We start from the raw sequence: 20,327 nt of genomic DNA on the forward strand, positions 1-20,327 counted from the left end.
TGATAATTTTTTTGGGTTGCATGTTTTCCCCCACTTGGAAGTGTAGTAAAATATTTTTTAGTTGAGTGAATGTTTTGTTTTGAAATGATAACTTGGTAAAGTGTTGTGTGTATTTTGAGGTAATTTAATTTTTAAGTTGTAAATGTTCGGCCCACTGCCAGTATCACATGAAGCTACATGTAATTTGTCAGTACATGAAAGCAGGAAGCATATAGATCTGATGGGTTCTTAATAATTTCCTCTGTGGCACCTTTATGCAACTATCAGGTTCTAAGCAATTTGACATTGTAGATTTTCATCTGTGTCAAGCAATTGAACTGTTTCAAAATATTTTATACCTGTTTATTTAACTGTGCTGTAGTTTCATGCAAATTACCTTTCCAACATTTTGCAAAATTTGACGGTTTCTATTTCCGAAAAGTATGTAAAGTAGTAAATTTGCTGTTGTTTTTTAATTTGGCAGAAGCCCATGTGCCTAATTTATGCACTGATAAATAATTATTGCTGTCCATCAAATTTGATCTTTGGATTAAGTTGATCTGCTCAAGATGGGAAATGCTCCAGCAAAAAAGGGAGACCAAGCTGAAAGTGGTAAGCAATGCTTCATCATATATGTTTTTGTCTGACAAATGTTTAATCAACAATGTTCAGCAAAATACACAAGAAATTGAATAGTACATGGCCAACACAATTTGTCTGTTATGTATGCACATTTGAAATAGGGTTTTTCACTGTTAAACACCATTGCACAGCAGTAGTTTAAGTCAGCTGTGTTACAGGATCTCATGAATTATTAAAACTGTGAAATGTAAGCCCTTGTTATTATTGTGCAGTCAATGTAATATACAACAGTTTTGACCAGTGTGGTGAAAAATTTTAAATCCGAGCCAGTAGCAAAACAACAAGCAAAATGTTGATGAAAGTGTGCATTGTTTTAGACTGCAATTCATTGTTTGTCAGCTGTTGCATGATACAACTTAATTTTTCATATGTTCCATTGCTGTTACTTGGTTTTGCAGTCATTCTAGGGAAAAAATATTTTCATTTAATGCCTGATTGTAATGAACTATACCTCTTTAATAACACTACTATTGTAAATGTACATCAGTAAAAGCTCTCTATACAGACAGGCTAGTGCTATTTATATATAAAGGCACAACGGTTCTCTAAATCTTCTTCACCGCCACCCATTCCTCAGGGAATCACAGACTCAAGTTACATACAAACCTGGTGGCTGGCCTGGTTGTTTTTGGAATGAACAGGCTTTTTTGGTTTATATCAGTATTGGTGCGTGATAACTCTGACAAAACATTGTTTTTGGTGGAAATAATTTTGCATTTTTTGATGGAATCAACTGGATGCAAAATGCATGGTAAAGCCAGCAGTAATGTTGAATGGATATCCTATTTTTGCTAATACACTCCATAAATATTTAAATGTTGTTCACATTATAGTATATACAGTAACATAGCACGATGGACATACAGTACTTGCAATATGACCCATATCCCAAACATGCCAGATTATAATGTGCCCAGAACCACTTTATAATCTTGTTACCCCAACCAGCTACTCACAACGGAAATGAGAGACTTTGGTGCCAACTAGTAACCTTGCGCAACAAGCCGAGCAATTGAAAGGGTTGCATTTCTCCAACCAATCACAGTGTATTTTGGGATTTGTGATGGGAGCTTTTGGCATGCAAGTTGAAACCTTTCGACTGGTGTATCCCATTTTGTGTTTCCAGTAGTTTTAATTTGTGCGGGTCCTGATTTTAATACATTTAGTTATTTTGAGGATGCTCCTTGAAACTTTTATTCCCATGGAAATGGTTGGAAATTAAACTAAAACGCATAATACAGATTTGATTGATGTCTTAATTTAATTCAGTATGATTTTGTCTTGATTTGAGTAGATACACAGATTAAATAGAAAAAACGTGCTTTGTTCGGCTACAGTGCATCGCGGATACGAAAGATTTCAGCCTTCTGGAAGTGCGGCTATATTTGGAAACCATTTGTTAAGAATGCGATCGATAGGTTTTCGATCGACCTTTTCCAAAGTGTGCACAACTGCGACATCTATTGGCGTGCGTTAGTCTTTAAACGTGGGCAAAAAAAACAGATTCAAGAGAAAAGAATTTGCGGCAACCGAAAATACGTAAATCAGTATATTATATAACCACTGGTTTCCATAGTTGCGGATGAGTTCTTCGTCAAAATAACTGAACTGTATAACGAAAAATGCCACTGAAATGAAGGGCCCGCGTGTTGTTCGAAGCCAAGTTAAAAGGGGGTAACATATTGTTCAGAACAAATAATGCGACATGTCAAATGTTTAAGCGCGGTGTTTACGATGAAAGCAAATTTGTAAAATTTGACTCAAACTCTTTCACTCACTTATGATTTTTAGTGTTAAATTATCTCGACAACAACATTCTAATATTTTCCGTTTTCACCCCATCCAATACTCGTCCATAACAATGTCTAGTCAGTGTAGAAATTGGAGCATTTTTGTTAGCATTCTAAAAGGTCGCTGGAGGTCAGTAGTGCACTTCTATGGCGTGTGCTATTGCGTTTTTATCAGGAGAAAAAGGTCTTTTACTGGTTCCAGTGAAAGATGATAACGCGCTGACCAGGTTGTGGTCGATCTCGCACGCATAAAACGATGATAAATAAATTGCAGAGGATTTTAAAGATATTGTTGCATTTATTTCTTGATAAAACGCTTTTTGCAGATTTACGATGTTGTGGCAGCCAGTTTATATCGTGTTGATATGTTTGTGGTTTCGGTTAAAATTATTAAAGCGTTTCATGAAAAGTTCTAAGAAGTTCGGATTTGATTTGCCGTGACTCAGCAATTGAAGACATAAATAGGTCCCGATGCTATGCCATCCTTCGGGGCTCAGTGACTCTATTCAATGAAAAAACAACACTGTTGACATTTGCGCTGTACGTTTTCCGGAATAGAGCCTTTAGTTTCTGGGATCGGACGGCTCAACATCAATAGCTATTAATATATATTGCCCCGCCCTTGCGTAGCCCACTTGGAGCGAATCGATAGCCCAGCTTCTGAAAGTCGTTTTATGCGTTTGTGTATTCCTACCTCTCGATGGACATTTGAATTACTTCTGCTTCTTGGTGAAAGTTTGCCTGCTTTGCCTTGTCTTGAAATTTACTGTAGGATTGGTTAGCCGATGAGAGTTTAGTGGCCTTGTTTGGATGAGTCGTGTGCTTACTTAATAAAGTGGTATTGGTAACATACTTACTATTGTCAGAGTCCAGAGATTAAAGCGAGCTAACCGGTTAAAATCGGTAATATAATATGATGCATATTTGTTTGCTATTTGATTGCTATTTGAGACAGTAAATTCCGTGACCTTATTTTCATCCCTACAATAGGTAACATTTAATGCTTGGCAGTTATGTGACCAATGGCGACTAGCAGTAGCCTGTGCTCCGTTAAGCACACCCAGCAAGCAAAGCAGTTGTTGCAGCATATAAATTTTCTTGCTTTTAAAAAAGGCAAAAAGTAGATTTCTGGTAAAAAAAATTTTTTTTAGTAATGCGTAGAAAACGTTGCTGACACTTTATAACACTGACACGCGCGTGTGCTTTACGATTCTGCGTTTGCTAATAGCCATTATAATGCGACGAATCTATCGATCGCATTTACGTAATGGCACTTAGAACGCGCATTCGACTTTTGGTGGAAAAAGCAAGACGTGGACCAAGCTGTGTGTGACAAATTCCTGCTGCGAACTGGCAACGTAGTTATTGATCGATTGATTTTTATTACGCTTCGTAAATTTAGTTTGTAAATTACAACTTGCACAACGCTCTTCTACCAAAAGGCCCCATCCTAAAGTGATCTGATAGGTGTTGCTCTTGCGGTTTAGATATATTTGATTATAATCAAGGGATTGGTACTCCGCAGTGTGTGGTAGTTGTGAACTGTAACCTTGGTCTCCGCCTTTTCTAATTAAGTAACAACGCGAGGAAAAGGACGTTATGAAATGAGCTCTTGAAAGGAGTGGTGATGTTTTACACTTGTCAAGTGTACTTGGGGTTTTCTCGTCAGTCAAACTTGCCCTGCTGGCATGAATCGTTGGTTGCTGTACAGGAATATGACTTAAGTCTTTGCTTTGTTGCCATTAGTCTCCGTTGTGACAGATTGACACAAAAACGAAGTGTGAAATAGTGGGCAAAAAACGCATGACTCGCAGAGCGGCCAGGTGTGCAACAGCTATTGCATTGTGGGTATTTCGGAGTTTGACCTGAAGAATATGCGCAATGGTCGCTTCAGTCCAAACATGCCAGGCTTCCGCTTAAACCGCAAAGTTGAAACAACAATCGCACGGGGAGCACTTTTGCGTTCTCCTTGATACACACTTAGCACTTACATGACAACTTTTGACATTTACCGACTGGTAATGGACTTGTGTGTTCCAAATTCATTCGGCATGTGGCATACCCAAACAAAAAAACTAAATTTTAATTTGTGAAGAGTTTGGTTAGTCTAGTTGGTTTTTCACTAAAATATTCACTTTTATACCTAAAAAATGTATGTACTTTATTTTGATTCTGAAGTGTTTGCAGATGTGCACGTGTGGTGATTGGGCACAACTGAATGGTGAAGATAACCTTTTAAAAGAGCGCGGTTGATCGCAAAACGCCACGCATGTATGCATGTTTGGACAGCGCGCGCAAAATAAATCAAAAAAAAATTTGCACAAATAAAGCGCAGTCTTTTCCAGTACAACTGGGTGCCCAGTGTTGTTTATAGTGCTGGCGGTATGGCGGCACCGCAAGTTCCATCAATCATCTATTTGCCGTTGTTAAAAAAAGCTTTGCGGTCCTTCTTTCCTACTCACCTGCGGGTTTTTATGTGCGGAAACGGTTTACGCGCTGCGACGTTCGCCTCGAATGCAATTCAAAAAAATTAAGGTTGTGGGGTTTGGTGTATACGCGTTGGTCTTAGTAGGATTATTCTCTGTGACATGTTCGTGCTTTGCAACATATTGCAGCCAGTTGAAGGCCTTTAAAAAGTTTTTTTGTTGTGTTTTATCATCTATTTGGTTCTTTCACGCGTGAGGACATCATGAGTGGTCTGTTTGCAACGAAATGAAAATCGAATACAACTGAGTTAGTATGAAGTGTAACAGGGAACATTTCCAGCGCCCGCCGACCGCACACGGAATTTCAACCTTGTTTGCCGTGAAGAGGAAATGCTGACACCACCTTATGCTGGAGGGACTGTATGTCACATGCTGGTTGTTCGTGTATATGATGTTATGTCGTTAATTCCTGCTGACATGCATGCAGGAAAGTAAGTTTTCGTGGTTATGTTTTTGTCAGAAATGTCTTCAAGGTACCTTTTTTGATAAGGTGTTTACTTAGCTTGGTTTCTGTCACTGCGATAAACCCTACAAAATCAAAAGTAATCTTTCACATGTTATGGAACGTTGTGTATGTAAAGATACATTAACCGACCTGCACTGTTAAAGGCACGATGTTAAATTTTGCAATTTATGTTTAAAATGTTTAAAATATTATGTACAATGACGTGTTGAAGTGAAAACAAAACAAACAGTATCGTATTTTTGGCCCTGTAAGAATTATACTTGTTTATCCTATGTATTTAGCAGTAGTTTTTAGTGCGCAGCTTCTCGTATCTAAGGTGGATGTTTTTTCGAAGCCATTACTGTAATACAAGGCCGCAGGCGACTTATGCTCCATGCTCAATGATTGCAATAATTGCGACTTGCAGTAAAGTAGGTTGTGCGGCTGCTTGTGTGTTTTAGATGCGTCTCTTGAGCGTTGCAATAAATGTCTTGTCGTCTGTATAGGTTGTAGTGGTTTGGGAGGGCAATTACGCATAGGCCCATCTTGTTATTTTAGTGTAGAAAGGCCGGCTTTCAAAGAAGGACTTTATTTTAGCTTGCATGTTTAGGTGTATATCGAGCGATCAGTCGTGCCGCGTAATTTCACGGTCAGCTGCACTATCGACTCGTTGACGGCTCTTCGGACGGAACATTTCGATGGTCCCCAGTTAAACAGACAGCTGCGTGCTAAACCAACATAGCGAGTTAGCTACCTGGTGGGACAACTTTTCACACCACCCTCTCTTGCCGCATCGCGGCAGACCCTTTACCGTTACGCGTCGCTGGTCGTCCCATACGTCAGTCACACGACGCGGCGATCGGCGTTTCCCATCTTTCTGGCTCCTGAGCATTGCTTGTCGGCGTGTGCCGTTGCGCGTGTGTGCTTGAACGCGTGCGTGCCCAGCGCAGCCCATGTGCCCGATGGCATTGAGGCGGTTGCGTGGATGCTTGTAATGGGCTTTGCCATTTGCGCAGTGTTCAGTGCCTGTGAGGGTCGTTGATTAAACATGTCAGGTTGTTGCAGTATGCACACGAACCACCGCGTTTGTTTGTTGGGATTCGCAAAGTGTAAAGAACGGTGATATAACGGCGTAGCAGGCTGGATAATTGATGGACGGAAAGGATGAATGTGTCCGGTGTTCTGGTTTGGTTCCTATCAATATGACAGCAGTTTAATGAAACTGACCAATGTCGAGCGAGCCTTTAAGGCAAAGGAATGAGACGAAAAATGATTTCTATTGTTTTTGCTTTATCGTATTTGAAATGTTTCGCGTCTGTTTGCAGTGCAGTTCAAGGCACATTCAGGTCGTACAGACCTTACTGTGGCCGTATTATGAACGTGTTAATATTTGTTGACCAAAAGCTTGTCGCACAGCACGAGCGAAACTATGTTTTATTAGAGCCCTAATGCTTGCCAACAGTCGTCTGTGACTTTTTTGACAAGTTCGACAACGATGTGACAAGACAACCTCACCGTTTTGTTTAAGTTTCGCGTGTCTATTTGAAATAAGGATGTAAATTTACTTGCTTCATATCAACCCCCTTTGCAAATTAGCTTTTACCTCGACTCGCTTGTTTCAAATTGTAATCATTTTAATTAAATTTCGCTAAACTTGTGAGTGAGTCAACCGCCTCAAATCGTTAAATTGCATTGGGCATCCCAAGTTTTTATATTATGTGCCAAAATGGAAACGCTTTTCTGTTGTTGCACATCAACAAAAAATACCTACTTGACGCAGTGCTTTTAGCATCAGACGGCCTCCCGGTAAAACAGTATTATGCTGCCGTTATGTCATTTCAAAAGCGTTTGTTCATTAGGTAAGACTACGGACTTGGATAATTATGTGCAAAAAACGTTGAGTTAAATAGGTTAAAATGGAAAGCCAAAGCTAATATGCTACTCATACCGAATGAACACATTCTGTGTTTGAATCGTCTGCTTCAGTATGATATTAGCTTTGGCTTTCCTTTTCAAGTGACTTGAATAAAATTCCACAGTTTATTACAATGGTTCATCTTATCATGCATTTACTGTATGTGTGGTCATTGTGGTGTTAAACCAACGTCATTTCCATCAATCAAAGTTCATTTCACGCAGCTGCGTTCTGAAAGCAGGTGCTCAGATTGGTTATGTTTGTATTTTTTTTGTGTGCCATTTAACCACACACCCCATTCATCACATGCTCCCCAATTAGGACATGATGAGTTGTTGCACCGGTAAACGCGCACAGATCAATGAAATCAAGGTACATCCATGCATTGTGTGGCGCTTCTTGGTATAATATCTTCACGACAAACAAATTCGTTCCCGCTGTCTCTATATTTTGTCATTGCGATACAAGGCAAGAGGCCACGACGTGCCGTGCGAATTATTTTACTCAACGGTCTCTGTTCTGTGCACAACCAAGTGGGTTGTTGTTCAACCGGCACCAATACAGCAAGGGTGTTACTATCGATTAACCGTTCCTGCGCAACGACACCTGGGAAATTGTGACGCATCCAGAAATTTTCTATTGCTAATCCTTTCGCCTGACGCAATTTGGAAGTGATTTACTGTCCAGTTCAGATACCTGCAATCTTGGCCAGTTCGTTGAGTGCTTCATGTTGGCCGGTTCGTTGAGTGCTTCATGTTGGCCGGAATGATTCGGTTTTAAAACCTCATGAACTGTTATTGGTCTTCACCATTCGGGCATCGATGTTGGAAAGATTTGCATTCATGCTTTGGAACGACCTTTACGATTTTGTTGGATTTTCACGATTTGTTTAGTGGTGTGTCGATGCTGCTTGTCCAGCGGTAAATTACCCTTTGTCCCAGGTTAAGTTAAGACGAGCTGCTGTGCAGGTATAGGATGTTCTTTTTTGAATAAGAAGTCTAGTAAGCTTTAGTTGTGAGGTAACGAACATAACATCTTCAAAAAGTGGACCCTTATTGTGATTAGCGTTTCAACATAATATGATTGTTGATGGTGGATCAACGTTGTACCAACTGTGCATCTATGTGAATTAAAGAACGGGCGTTTTTTTGGCTACAAACTAGATCAAATTTATCCCTTTCAATTGTGACTTAGGTAATTGGTGAAAATGATTTACAAAACTTTCACAGCCAACCAAGACCTGATCCTTTGGAACCACTTGGTAGCTTTTAATTATTTTGTTGATTCCGCTTGAAATAGATATATCGGGTATTGTGAAGTGTTTGTGACGTATCGCAAATCACGTCGTAACGATTTGCGAATTTTAACGTAAAACGAATCAGTTGTGGCATTTCAATTGCGGTTTGAATTGACGTCAGACGTATGCGAAATTCTTCTTGTCGAAAAGGTCATTTTCAAAGTGGAAGATAATGTCTGCATATATTACGGTTTATCTTTATATATTAATTTATTAAAGCAGGCTTTTCTTGTGATAGAACAGTAGTTGATGTTTAAGATCGGGCTGGATGCCATTCTCAGTAACTCGTACAGGCGTGTCAATTGGGGGGTGTATTTTGCATGCAAGGGTATCAAGACGGTAACGCAGCCCATAGCTCCAGTGTGAGGTAAACGGACTGTATCGCCATGAAGCTCGGCATTTACAGACTTACGACTCGCAGGTTGCCTTCCTTTGCCTTTTGCCATAAACGGTGAGGATGCTACATGTTTTTATAGCGCTTAGTGCTGAGCGCGTGGGCATGTGACGGAAACGGCTCGGTTCTGTTGGTTAGATCTCCTTCTATTGTATGCTGTGGTGTGATTTGCGCTTATTGCTTGTTCGTAATTATGCGGCGATACCGTGTTGCTATATTTAGTTGCAATAAGCTTGTAGTTTCTTAATAAATGGTGGTGACCCACGGTTGTGTGCGGCCGCTAAGGTTTACATAACATATTATGTTATTATTAACAGTTTGAAACTGATGATGGCATAAGTTTTTGCGGAAACGTTTTCTTTAAAACATGACAATGTTAATAACAATATGGGCCAGTCTCTTTATACTCAGAATTATGAGGAAATCTGTGATTTGTATTCTTAATATTATGTTAATAATACCACTTTTAAAATTGTTTTTGTGTGTGAAGTAGTGTATTAAAATGATTTGAACTTTTCTAACAGCAAACGTTTGGTAATTGTATAGAGAATTGGTGTGAAGTAGGCAGTGATAATACAAGCCCACCAGCGTAATCCAAAGCAGTACACAAAAAAGCCTGCACCTGGATCTTTAATGCAAGGCCACCAAGCCTAACAATGCCGTGGTTTGGAAAAAAGGATACTGGTCACAAGTCACCCAAGTTACCCAAGGAGGACCCATGTAAGTACAGGAGTGCCTGTTCACTGGCTCAGAAACCCCCAGCTTCATCTTTGTTTGGATGATTTAATGGTTGACTAGTCAGAGGGTATGTGTCTTTTCGTGAAGGCGGACGATTTATTTTACTAGTTTTCTTGGAAAGTGGTGAAATATGATGAAATGGGGTGAACAATAAAAGGGTGTTCAATAGCCTTAAAAACGACTAGCTGTAAAGGATTGTGAATGGGTTAAGTTGGCATGGTTCGAGTTTGAAGCAATCAGGGATTTCCTTGTCACAATGACTGGTGTCTCCAGTAGTGCTTGCCACAACTACATAACTTATAGTTAAAACACATACCAAGTGTAATGACACTATAGAAATATCCTTATACAAGAACACAAAACATGTCTTTTGCCTCAAGTTTACAGTTAATTTTGTGTTGCTGCTAAATGCACTTGTGCATCAATCATCTGGTTTATTTCCTAATGAATGGGCAAGTCTATAAATAGACCATAGTTCATCTTTTTGTGAGTAAAGCCTTCATGAATATGTTCTATGTACATTTCCTGTCATGTTGTGGTTCAATTGCACGAATGAGTGTCTGGTTTAAGCAAAAAACAACAACAGTGATAATTCAGTAAACCAACTGGGTTTTTGTCCCAACTTATTGGCACTTGGCATACAAATTTTAATTGCACAAAAAAGTAAGTTACACACCTTCTGCACTGCAAGTAAAACAGTGTCCACCCTGGCGTCTGCTATTGTTGCTATGATTTAGCAAGTCAAATTGACAAGCCTGTATTATGCAAACAATCTCACTGTCTGAGTGATTTCCAACTGTTTGATGTTCGGTCAATATAACATTGGTACACATTTAAGAACTGAAGCTTCTAAAGGAATTGTCCTCTGTAGGCTTTGGCACAGTCCATACAAAAGCAGTGTTGGTTTTGTGCCTGCCCAAACCTCAAACCATTCGGTTTGAATCATTTCTTGTTCATAGAGATTATGACTGCTGGCAATAACAGCAGTTTGGTTTGAGCCACTTAAAATTTTGTCTGAGGATTGAAGGTTGTTTTTATGGTATATCAATCTTAATTTGCTTGTGGGTAGCATGGCTAAGATGTTTGGAAGCTCAAAACGGCAAGACCCATGTAAGTAGACTGACTGCCCTTGTGTGTTGCACATATAAGTTTAACAATTATTTCAGGTAGGTAATATTCTTATAATATTCATTTATTGAAGCAATTTGACATTTTTGGGTAATGTCTGTTCTTGATTGACTATTACTCACAACAAACAGTGCTAAGTAGACTAGATGCTCCTGTCTTTGGGTAAAAAGCTTATGTATTATTTACTGCCTTACCTGTTCTAGTTACCTCATGTAAAAATGTTTCTTTCACAAGTCATTTTCTTGTTTGCAAGACCTGAGAATGAACACATTGATCAGGCAATCTGATGTGACAGTAAACTTCTTGTTAATTTTCCCTTACAAGGGTCGTATTGTTGAAGCCCCACATGACCTAACTAAGTTAAAATTTGAGTTGGAGACTGGCAAACGGGTGCACACAAACCCTGTAAATAATGCATGACTGCTGGAGCGTAGCTCTTATTTTCGCTTGAGCAATTACCCCACCCCTCATCGGCTGCCGTGCAATGCACTTGCAGAAGGCCAGGAAGTTAATCGAGGAAGCATGACTTGTACTGTCTTTCGAAGCCAGACGGTTGTTGTTTAGTAGCCACATTGCTGTTATACGTTATTGGTTATTGGTTGCAGTCGCATAACAGACATACTTGGTGTAGTAAGACTGGTTAAGTTGTAAAATGCATGGACTTTATTCACTGTTTGGGAGAGAAAAGGATGGCCGACATCACAGACATTCAGATGATTTTCTTGCCCAATATCCTAATTATTATGCTACAGGTTGGTGTCATGTGGCTGGGTTTCATTGTGTTTTAAATGCAGATTAAAGCTGTGTTTGACGGAATTTTATGAAGAAATGTTTATGTATATACACAATTTTTTATGTGGCCGAGTTTGATTGTGTTTCAATTGCAGATTAGAGCCGTGTTTGACTGAATTTTGTGCAGAAATTTACACAATTTTTTAGTATCAAGTGAGCTCTGTTATCCCATGAAGTGCCAACAAACATTGAACTGTACAAAAGTAGAATATTTGCACAGATACTTTTCAACTATTTCTAAGGATCCTTTTTCTTTAACCACCATTTCATGTTCTTAAGTTTGGTTTAAATGTTTTACTCACATATTGTGGAGTTTTATTCTATCTTGTATATTTGTTGTTTGTTTTTGAGCTGTGGAAAACCATGTCACATATTTCTGTATCACATAATCGCTTATTTGTTTTTGATAAGTTTAAAAAACAAGAATTCAGTACACACAAAAAGCACTTGCTTAAAAAAATGTATCAAAATTTAGGAATATCTGTTTCACCCAATGTGAATCGTCCAGTGAAGTGAACGTGGCGTTCAGCAAAAAAAATTGTTAAATTGTGTGAAAACATCATAAAAATCATTAAAGTTACAAAGGAATGAAAAAGAAATCTTCTGTGACTTATGAGTTATATTGCTGCTGGCCAAACACTTTTGTATCTATCAACAAAACAATCTTTTTAATTTATCCCGCTTTGATGCCCTGCATAACCACTGGGGGATTAAATTACCGACGTTAATTAAATGCCATGAAACGTGAAGTGCAGACAACACGTTTGTTACAAGTCATTTCTGTTTAAATCTGTAAGTAGTCTTTGTTTGACTACTTTTTAATATTTTATGTTGTTTCTTTTTTCAGTCAAGGCATTCTTGGCAGAGGCAAAAGAAGAATTTTTGAAGAAATGGGAGTCGCCTACTCAGGTGGGTATTTGTGTTGTGAATTTTAATACTGCGTGCGCTATCAACGTGACAAATCAGTTATTACCCAATATAGGTACAATAAATATATTTGTGCAAGTTATGTTTGGTGTGGTTGTGTCCGAACAGACTGACGTACAATGTAGTGCAAAAATGCTGGTTTTGTTTACTTTCTTTTTGCCAGTCTCTGTGTGTGGTAAAGTACAGTGTTTACATTACATGGTTGCCTCTTCCACTTCCTGCACAGCTTCAACAACCAGGGTTTCGCACACGGTCATTTTTATTTTTTGAAAGTGGTGACAGTTTGATTATGTAACATTGAGCTTTATTGCACTGTGGTTAGTTTCTACAAATCCCGCCTGTTGCAGTATTGTGCCCTGTTTGCAATATTGTTAATATCTTGAGAAATTCCATTGATTTTACTGTTTTAATATAAGGCCTAAATCAAGTAATATACTGTGTCTAACTCAGCCTCCCACTAGCAGTAAAAAAATAGTTTCATGTTGAGGTGTGTGGTTTCTAATTGTTGTAAGTATAATATGACATAAAATATATTATATAACATATGTATTATATTCACAAACACCACATATATATTGCAAAGTTGCACTTAACATGTAATTAACTTTAACAAACTTTTTCATTGCACAGAACAACGCAAAGTTGGAAGACTTCGAAAGACTGAAAACTCTAGGAACGGGTTCATTTGGGCGTGTCATTCTTGTCAAAAGGAAAGAAAATACACAGTTCTATGCCATGAAAATTTTGGACAAACAAAAGGTACGCAGGCAGGCAAACAAACCAGACTCACGACAAACAGTGATTAGCTTTTGTTTATATGAAAAGTCGATGATGGATGTCATTTCAATCTATATTTGTGCGAGATGCTAAATTTAGATCGGATCATTGTATATAAAATAATAATATGAACTTTGATTATGCCTAATTTCCTGCAGAGGTGCACAGTCCATTACTTCACACAACGTGCAGACTTGCAGGCTTAACTAACTCTGTTTTTGACATTTTATATTAGGTTGTGTTTGAAATACATACATTTTGTGCTTTTTTGCTTGATTCCACTGTGTTACATATTTTGTGCATTTGACTATTAGTAACACCAGAAACAAATGTAATAAACAAGTAAATTATTTAGCAACCATTTAGGCTGTAATAGTTGCTAATGACAAACAATGAACAACCCTTATAAACTTCTGTATATGTTTCTACAATGCCAGCCATAATTCTTACTTAATTGTTCTGCCAGGTTGTCAAGTTAAAGCAGGTTGAGCATACCTTAAACGAGAAGAAGATCCTTCAGGCTATTAACTTCCCTTTCCTTGTCAAAATGGATTTTTCCTTCAAAGTGAGTCGCAGATTGTCATTTCACGAGCACCTTATACTGCAACGTCACTGTTTGCTGTATTGGCATCGTTTTACGTATATATATGCATATATATATCTTTACACATATTTTCAATGTCCTGGGTTTTCTGGCTGGTATATTGGTTCATAAGATTTAAGAGACTGTTGAAATGTGTTAAATACAAAACTACAGTCTAGGCCAGGGAAATGTGGCCTTCAAAATTAACTAAATACATTTGACAACCCAATAAGCCATAGCTGAGCACGTATTTAAAAAAAACACACACTAGTATTGTTGTTTGATTCAAAAGTTTTTTGAAATACAAAATGTATCCATTCAAACATGTTTTAATATATTTAGGATTTACTGTTAAACTTATGCAATAATTAAATTCATATAATTGAGATGTTTGTTGATGGAAAAGTCTGGACCATAAGTTTGGCTACCTTCCATTCTTTTACATGAATGTTAATTAGTTAGTCATTAGGGAATACACAGTGCTATCTTAATTGGGCGTGGATCTGAGCTGCAGGTTAAGTGCATTCGAGAGAGTGGGTAAGGATACTCACAAAAGTTTGCAAATTGCGTTTAATTCAAGCAACTGTTAAACCTGTAGTGATCGGTGTATAATTCTGTTGTCATTTTTTTAAAACTGTTTTTTCTTTAAGTTTGATTTACATATGGATAAGCTAGTGGTGTTGTTAATATGTCATTATACCTTAAATATTGTTAGAGTTGCCAAAAATATCAGGAAAATTGTGGCAAAGTGCCTGCCCAAAATTATCTACAATTTACTGCCAGCACAAAAGAATGTTGTAATTTAAGTATTAAAGGCTTAGGTCTGACATATTCCTTCCCTGGACAGTTTTGAGTATTTTTTTGTTGTTCACTTTATGTTCTTGATACCTGAATACCATCTTCATCTGTTTGCTTTACATGGTTTCACTTTACACATAATTTTTTTGGGGGAAGGCATGACTTGTCATGAAATTAAACATTTAGGCAAACAATTTAACTAACTTTTTGAAACCATTTGTTTAAACTGATGTTATTTTGTTGCAGGATAACAGCTACCTGTACATGGTGCTAGAATACGTGATTGGAGGAGAAATGTTTTCGCATTTGCGGCGGATTGGAAGATTTAGGTGTGTTGAATATATCCTACTGTATTTAGCTTAAATGTATAAAACAAATGCTTCAGATTAATGTCTGTTAGTTTTTGAAAAATATTCAAAAATGTCATTAATTTGAAGCTTTTTTTGTCACATACAATTATAATACCTATATCAATAAATTGGTGTTGCTGGTATCGAGACAATTAAGTGTTGGATTTTACTTAACTAAAGGAGCTAATTTTACTGTATTTAACTCATTTTTGTTTGGTATAAAACCTATAACTGATAAACACAGTAGTGTTCTTAAGCATTTGCTTATAATGACTAACATATCATCGTAATTTTTTTCTGTGTAAACAAATTTCGAGTTTTTTGCACCTAAACATACCAATTGGTAAGTAATTGGCCATGCAAAATCCCTGCTTTTGCCTACCAACATTTTGATAAATTGTGCAAATGGAATGAAAAAGGCATTTTTCATCTTATTGATTTCAGCGAGCCTCACTCTCGATTCTATGCTGCTCAAATTGTTCTTGGCTTTGAATACTTGCACTACTTAGACATAATTTACCGTGACTTGAAGCCTGAGAACCTGCTCATTGACCAACAGGGGTATATTCAGGTATATATATATTGTTATAAATTTATTCTTGTCTCGTCCGAATGCAATGTATAATGGACATTAAAAGATGTTCTAATTTGTTATTTGTAAAACTCTTATTTCTGTTGAAAACTGTTACTGTGATCTATTCAGAATAGCTGTTGGACTGTTTAAATGGCATAACTTTATACTGCTTCAAAACTAGGAATGTTCGATAATATTGATTAGGAAATATTTGTTGATTAAATTTTGGCCTATACTGACAGCAGTGTTAGAAGGCTGACAATTTTATAGCCCTTGTTTGCAATTTGGCCTTTTTCAGTTATTTTATAAATATATTTGGTAGCAATAATCAAGGAAGTATTTATTGTCATTTTCTTTTGTCATTTCCAATGCTCCCTTTGTTATAAATGTTCATTTACGGTGAATAGAGCATTAGTCATGTTGGTACAAATATTTGAACATGCATCTGACAACCATCAGTAACAGACATTTAAAAAAAAACAATTTAGGCAGCATAAAACGTTTTATAAAAAACGTTATAGTACTGAAAAGTAACAGTAGAGGTATTGGTTAAAATCTATATTAGTAGCAGTATTGGTTAAAATATATATATATTAATAGCCGTATTGGTTGAAATGTATATCAGTAACGGTAGTGGATAAAAATATCAGGTATTGGTTAAACAACAACAGTATCTGACAACCCTATGCTAAACATTGTATTGCTTAGCTGAAATGAAACGTGCTTTTCAATATCCAACCCGTTTCATTTCAGCGCATTCAACTTTTGAATAAACACAAGTGAAATTTTTCATTGTGTACAAAACCAACACAAGCTTTGTATTTTTAACACAAACTGCCAGGTTAATTATACCATAACGTATTGTGAATTATTTGCATTCTACTTTTTGTTAAACTTTTGTATATATGTATATATACATAAAGCAAAATATGCTTGTTTGCAGGTGACAGATTTTGGATTTGCAAAGCGAGTGAAGGGGCGCACTTGGACACTGTGTGGCACTCCCGAGTATCTTGCCCCAGAGATTATCCTCAGTAAAGTAAGTCACCTGATGCAACTTTATTCGTTGCTATAGAAATTATGCAGTCTCTTTACACTTATTTTGAATATTGAAACTCCATTTTAAGAGACCTTGTCTGGAAAAGCTTAATTAACGGCAATATTACAGACATCAAATAACTGTTTTAAACTTGTTGTACATTGCAATACACATTATCATATAAGAATAGTGTTTTTCCTTTCATGCAAGGTGTAATTGAATAATTTAAACTATAACTTGGTATTTATTCATTTGACTTGACGTCCGATTCAATGGCCTTTCCTTAAACATTGTATTGATTTTGTGTACGTGAGCAATTGGAATTCCCGAGCTGGTTTCTCCTTCTGAATCAAGAAAAGTGCAGTTTATTGATAATGTATTTCTACAACCAACTAATTATGTATAGCCATTTTATTGTGCTTTTGCCACTTAAGTATTTAGGTAAATTCTGTTCGCCATTTATTAAATAATAACATTTTGAAGTCGTAACCTAGTTCTGTTCACAACTGTACGTTTTTCTGTAATGCCTGCTGCAAACCAGTGAATAAAGTGTCTAGCGTCCCCAAACCAACTGAATGTGTCGCTTGATTAATGTGAAAAAATCCCCAAACACTTCCTGTTTTGGGTTGGAGGCTTTAGAAATCATTAGGTGAAATGATAGCTTATTTTTTGCAAATCCTTATATTAAAAGTTAATTGGGGATAACTTTGCCCAAGATTTAGTGCCTGATATTCCTATTTCTTAACTCTTATTTGGTAAATCACGCATTATCTAGATTTGTTTTATTATTTCTATGTTGGCTAAAATAAATATTACTTGCAATTAATAACAAATGCATTTTGAACTGCAGTTTGAATGGTGTATCCTTAACTAGTTGGCTACATTCATTATTTGTAGTAAACATTATATGTTTAACTTAGGGTTACAACAAGGCAGTGGACTGGTGGGCTCTGGGTGTCCTTATTTATGAAATGGCAGCTGGATACCCCCCCTTCTTTGCTGATCAACCAATTCAAATCTATGAAAAAATTGTGTCAGGAAAGGTCAGAAAATTATATCTGGTTTAAATGGAATAAATGAAAGCCAACATAATTATTTCATTGAGTACAAGAATATCTATTACAGTTATATAAAAAGGCCTGTGGTAATCATTTACATTTTGTATGATAATACTATACTTGACTCTTTAGCACCACCATGTGAATGATCAGAAATATATAGTTGGCCTGTAATAAACAATGATTCTCCTATGTTCATTTTCTTCTATTGTGCTTTTTAGTTAATTGTGAATGGCAACGTCTGATGAAAATAATTATGGCCTTTTTCAGGTCCGTTTCCCTTCTCACTTCACTTCCGAACTGAAGGACCTCCTCCGTAACTTACTACAGGTGGATCTCACCAAAAGGTTTGGTAACCTGAAAAATGGAGTTGCTGACATTAAGAACCACAAATGGTTTACATCCATCGACTGGATTGCAATTTATCAAAGAAAGGTTAGTAACCAAACCATTGCTATCCCGTGGTATACAGCTGGGTAAAGTTAGACAGGCTCATTAATCCTTAAAGAATCCTCCCCACCATTAGGCAATGTCTTTTTCTCTCAAAAATCAAATTACTGTTATTTTAAATTCAAAGAAACCGATGATGCTTATGGCACAAAAGCAAAATTGATGCTTTTAATGTTTGTAACGAATGCTGATATCAATCAGAGACTTGTTACTTCATTAATGCACACAAAGTTAGACAGTTGCAATTTACATTACAACTGATCCTCTGGCAAAAAATTAAGTAGTTTATTTCTCCGTCGTTTTGACTGCCAAACTGCATCTGCTGTGAAGTCTCCTTGTATGGCAGACAAAACGTCAGACAAACAAACTACGTTAATCTTTACCAGAAGATTAGTTCAGTTGTAAATTGCAGCACACCTGGCCGCAATAGCAGTACAATATATGGGCAGTTGTAAAGTTTTTTTCACTCACTCTCGTGTTTAAAACTCCTTTATGACGATCTTCAAATGTATTGAACAGCTGGAAGCTCCCTTTATCCCCAAGTTCAAGCATCCGGGATCAACTGAAAACTTTGATGAGTACGAAGAGGAGCAACTTCGCATCCACTCCACAGAAAAGTGTGCAAGGGAGTTTGCCGACTTTTGATTGCCGGATCCACCCATGCTCCACATCCAAAGAGAAGAGCAAAAGGATCTTGCTTCGATCCGGATGTGCCCTACCATGGGATTTCATCCTAGTGATATTTTTGTTGCATTTATTACATGTAGTTAACCTGACACTAGTTATAACTTCACACCAAAGGGTATTTAAGTTCCTTGCAGCGCTACGGAGAACCTCCCACCCCCTGTACCCGACCCACATTGAGTTTAATAAAATAAACCCAAACCCTTTGCCTAATGCTGCAGCGAAACCCCACTTACGTATTGATTTAGTTGTTGTAAAATGGTTTGGCCTTTTCCCCAAAAGATAATATTCTGTTACACAGGTACATGTAACGCTCACAATTTGCTACTCATGGATCAAAACATTGACTATGCAAAAAAAACACAAGGTCTTTGGATAAGTTCCTGTTTTGAAATAAAACTCCAGCATTCAAACAGTGCCTCCACTGTTTTTCAACCCTATAATTTGCCCATCCCAGTTTATCATTCAAAATATCGATTCTATTAATTCCAGTATTTACAGCAGCCGACCCATTTCTCCTATTGCGTCATCCGATTTCGAACGCTCGTTTATATGACGTCATGTGCTAATGACGTCACGTTCTTTTTAGTTTGTGTTGTGCCCTTGTACTCAGAAACTGCTGCTGCGCGCAGCGCGATTACGCCGTTGTGCTGATTTGACGGCAGATGTGACAGGCATATGTTCCTGCCGCACCGCCGCAACCTTGGTCTACGTTCTTCAAGATACGTCATGTTTTCTTCAAAACAAGCGAGATTGTGCGGTGAAAGGTTGCTCGAAAATAAGTGCAGAGTAGGAGCTTCCCCGCCGACGTGTGTGTCCCCCTTTTTCCTACCTGTTCTCCAAGAAGCGGTTTTTGCTCGTGTGTTTGTGTTGTACTGACTAAGAAAAAAACGTTTTCCCCCTTTGCGTTTCTGTAGCTCACAGGCTGGAAGTACCTCGAATAGGGGGGGCGCGACATTTTCGCCGCTCCGATTCTGCCCCGTAACACGTGACGTGTATAATCGCAAGCCCGGTCATTGCTGTTAACCATTGTGTAACCCCCCACCCTCCTCTTGCGCCACATACGTCACAAGAACTAAGAGCGCACGCGGTTGGGCCACAGGCTTACATGTCCGAGATTCCGTGTTTTAAATATAAAAAAATGCGGTTTTGTTGTTTTTGAGATGTGCAATGCTTGGTCAAGAAAAATTGCAAACTGTCCTCCCCCAAGTATTTGGAATCTCGGCATCTTGGTATCGTTATCTGGTTTTACGTCGTTAATACTCTATTTTACTTCGTGTTTTTTGTTTTGTTTTTGCGTTCGGTGTTTTATATTTCCTTGTTTTCTTTCTTTACGAGCGATTTAACGAAACAAATAGACGAAAACCAAAACGCTATTGTTTTGTACCGAGGATATTTTGTTCATGACAAAGTTAGGCTAGGAGAGTTCTGTGAATAAGGCCATACACTGCTGAAGCACTTGGAAAATGAACGTTTATTAC

At 37.6% G+C, this 20,327-nt stretch overlaps 1 protein-coding gene across 3 annotated transcripts; it reads left to right on the forward strand.

The window, feature by feature from the left end:
• Nucleotides 1-461: 461 nt before the first annotated feature.
• Nucleotides 462-20,216, forward strand: LOC145902396 (cAMP-dependent protein kinase catalytic subunit alpha). 3 transcript variants are annotated; one of them, XM_082990359.1, is made up of 10 exons: nt 462-591; nt 12,454-12,515; nt 13,164-13,292; nt 13,777-13,875; nt 14,938-15,020; nt 15,486-15,612; nt 16,559-16,654; nt 17,575-17,697; nt 17,983-18,147; nt 18,682-20,216. In XM_082990359.1, the coding sequence occupies exons 1-10, from the start codon at nt 549-551 to the stop codon at nt 18,805-18,807; spliced, it is 1,053 nt and encodes a 350-aa protein (XP_082846485.1). In that variant the 5' UTR covers nt 462-548; the 3' UTR covers nt 18,808-20,216. The 3 variants fall into 3 exon arrangements, with proteins under 3 accessions (XP_082846485.1, XP_082846478.1, XP_082846471.1); XM_082990352.1 differs by lacking the exon at nt 462-591 and adding an exon at nt 9,477-9,668; XM_082990345.1 differs by lacking the exon at nt 462-591 and adding an exon at nt 11,391-11,566.
• Nucleotides 20,217-20,327: the final 111 nt, after the last annotated feature.

Source organism: Ascidia mentula, chromosome 1 (genome assembly GCF_947561715.1).
Source record: "Ascidia mentula chromosome 1, kaAscMent1.1, whole genome shotgun sequence".
NCBI lineage: Eukaryota > Metazoa > Chordata > Ascidiacea > Phlebobranchia > Ascidiidae > Ascidia > Ascidia mentula.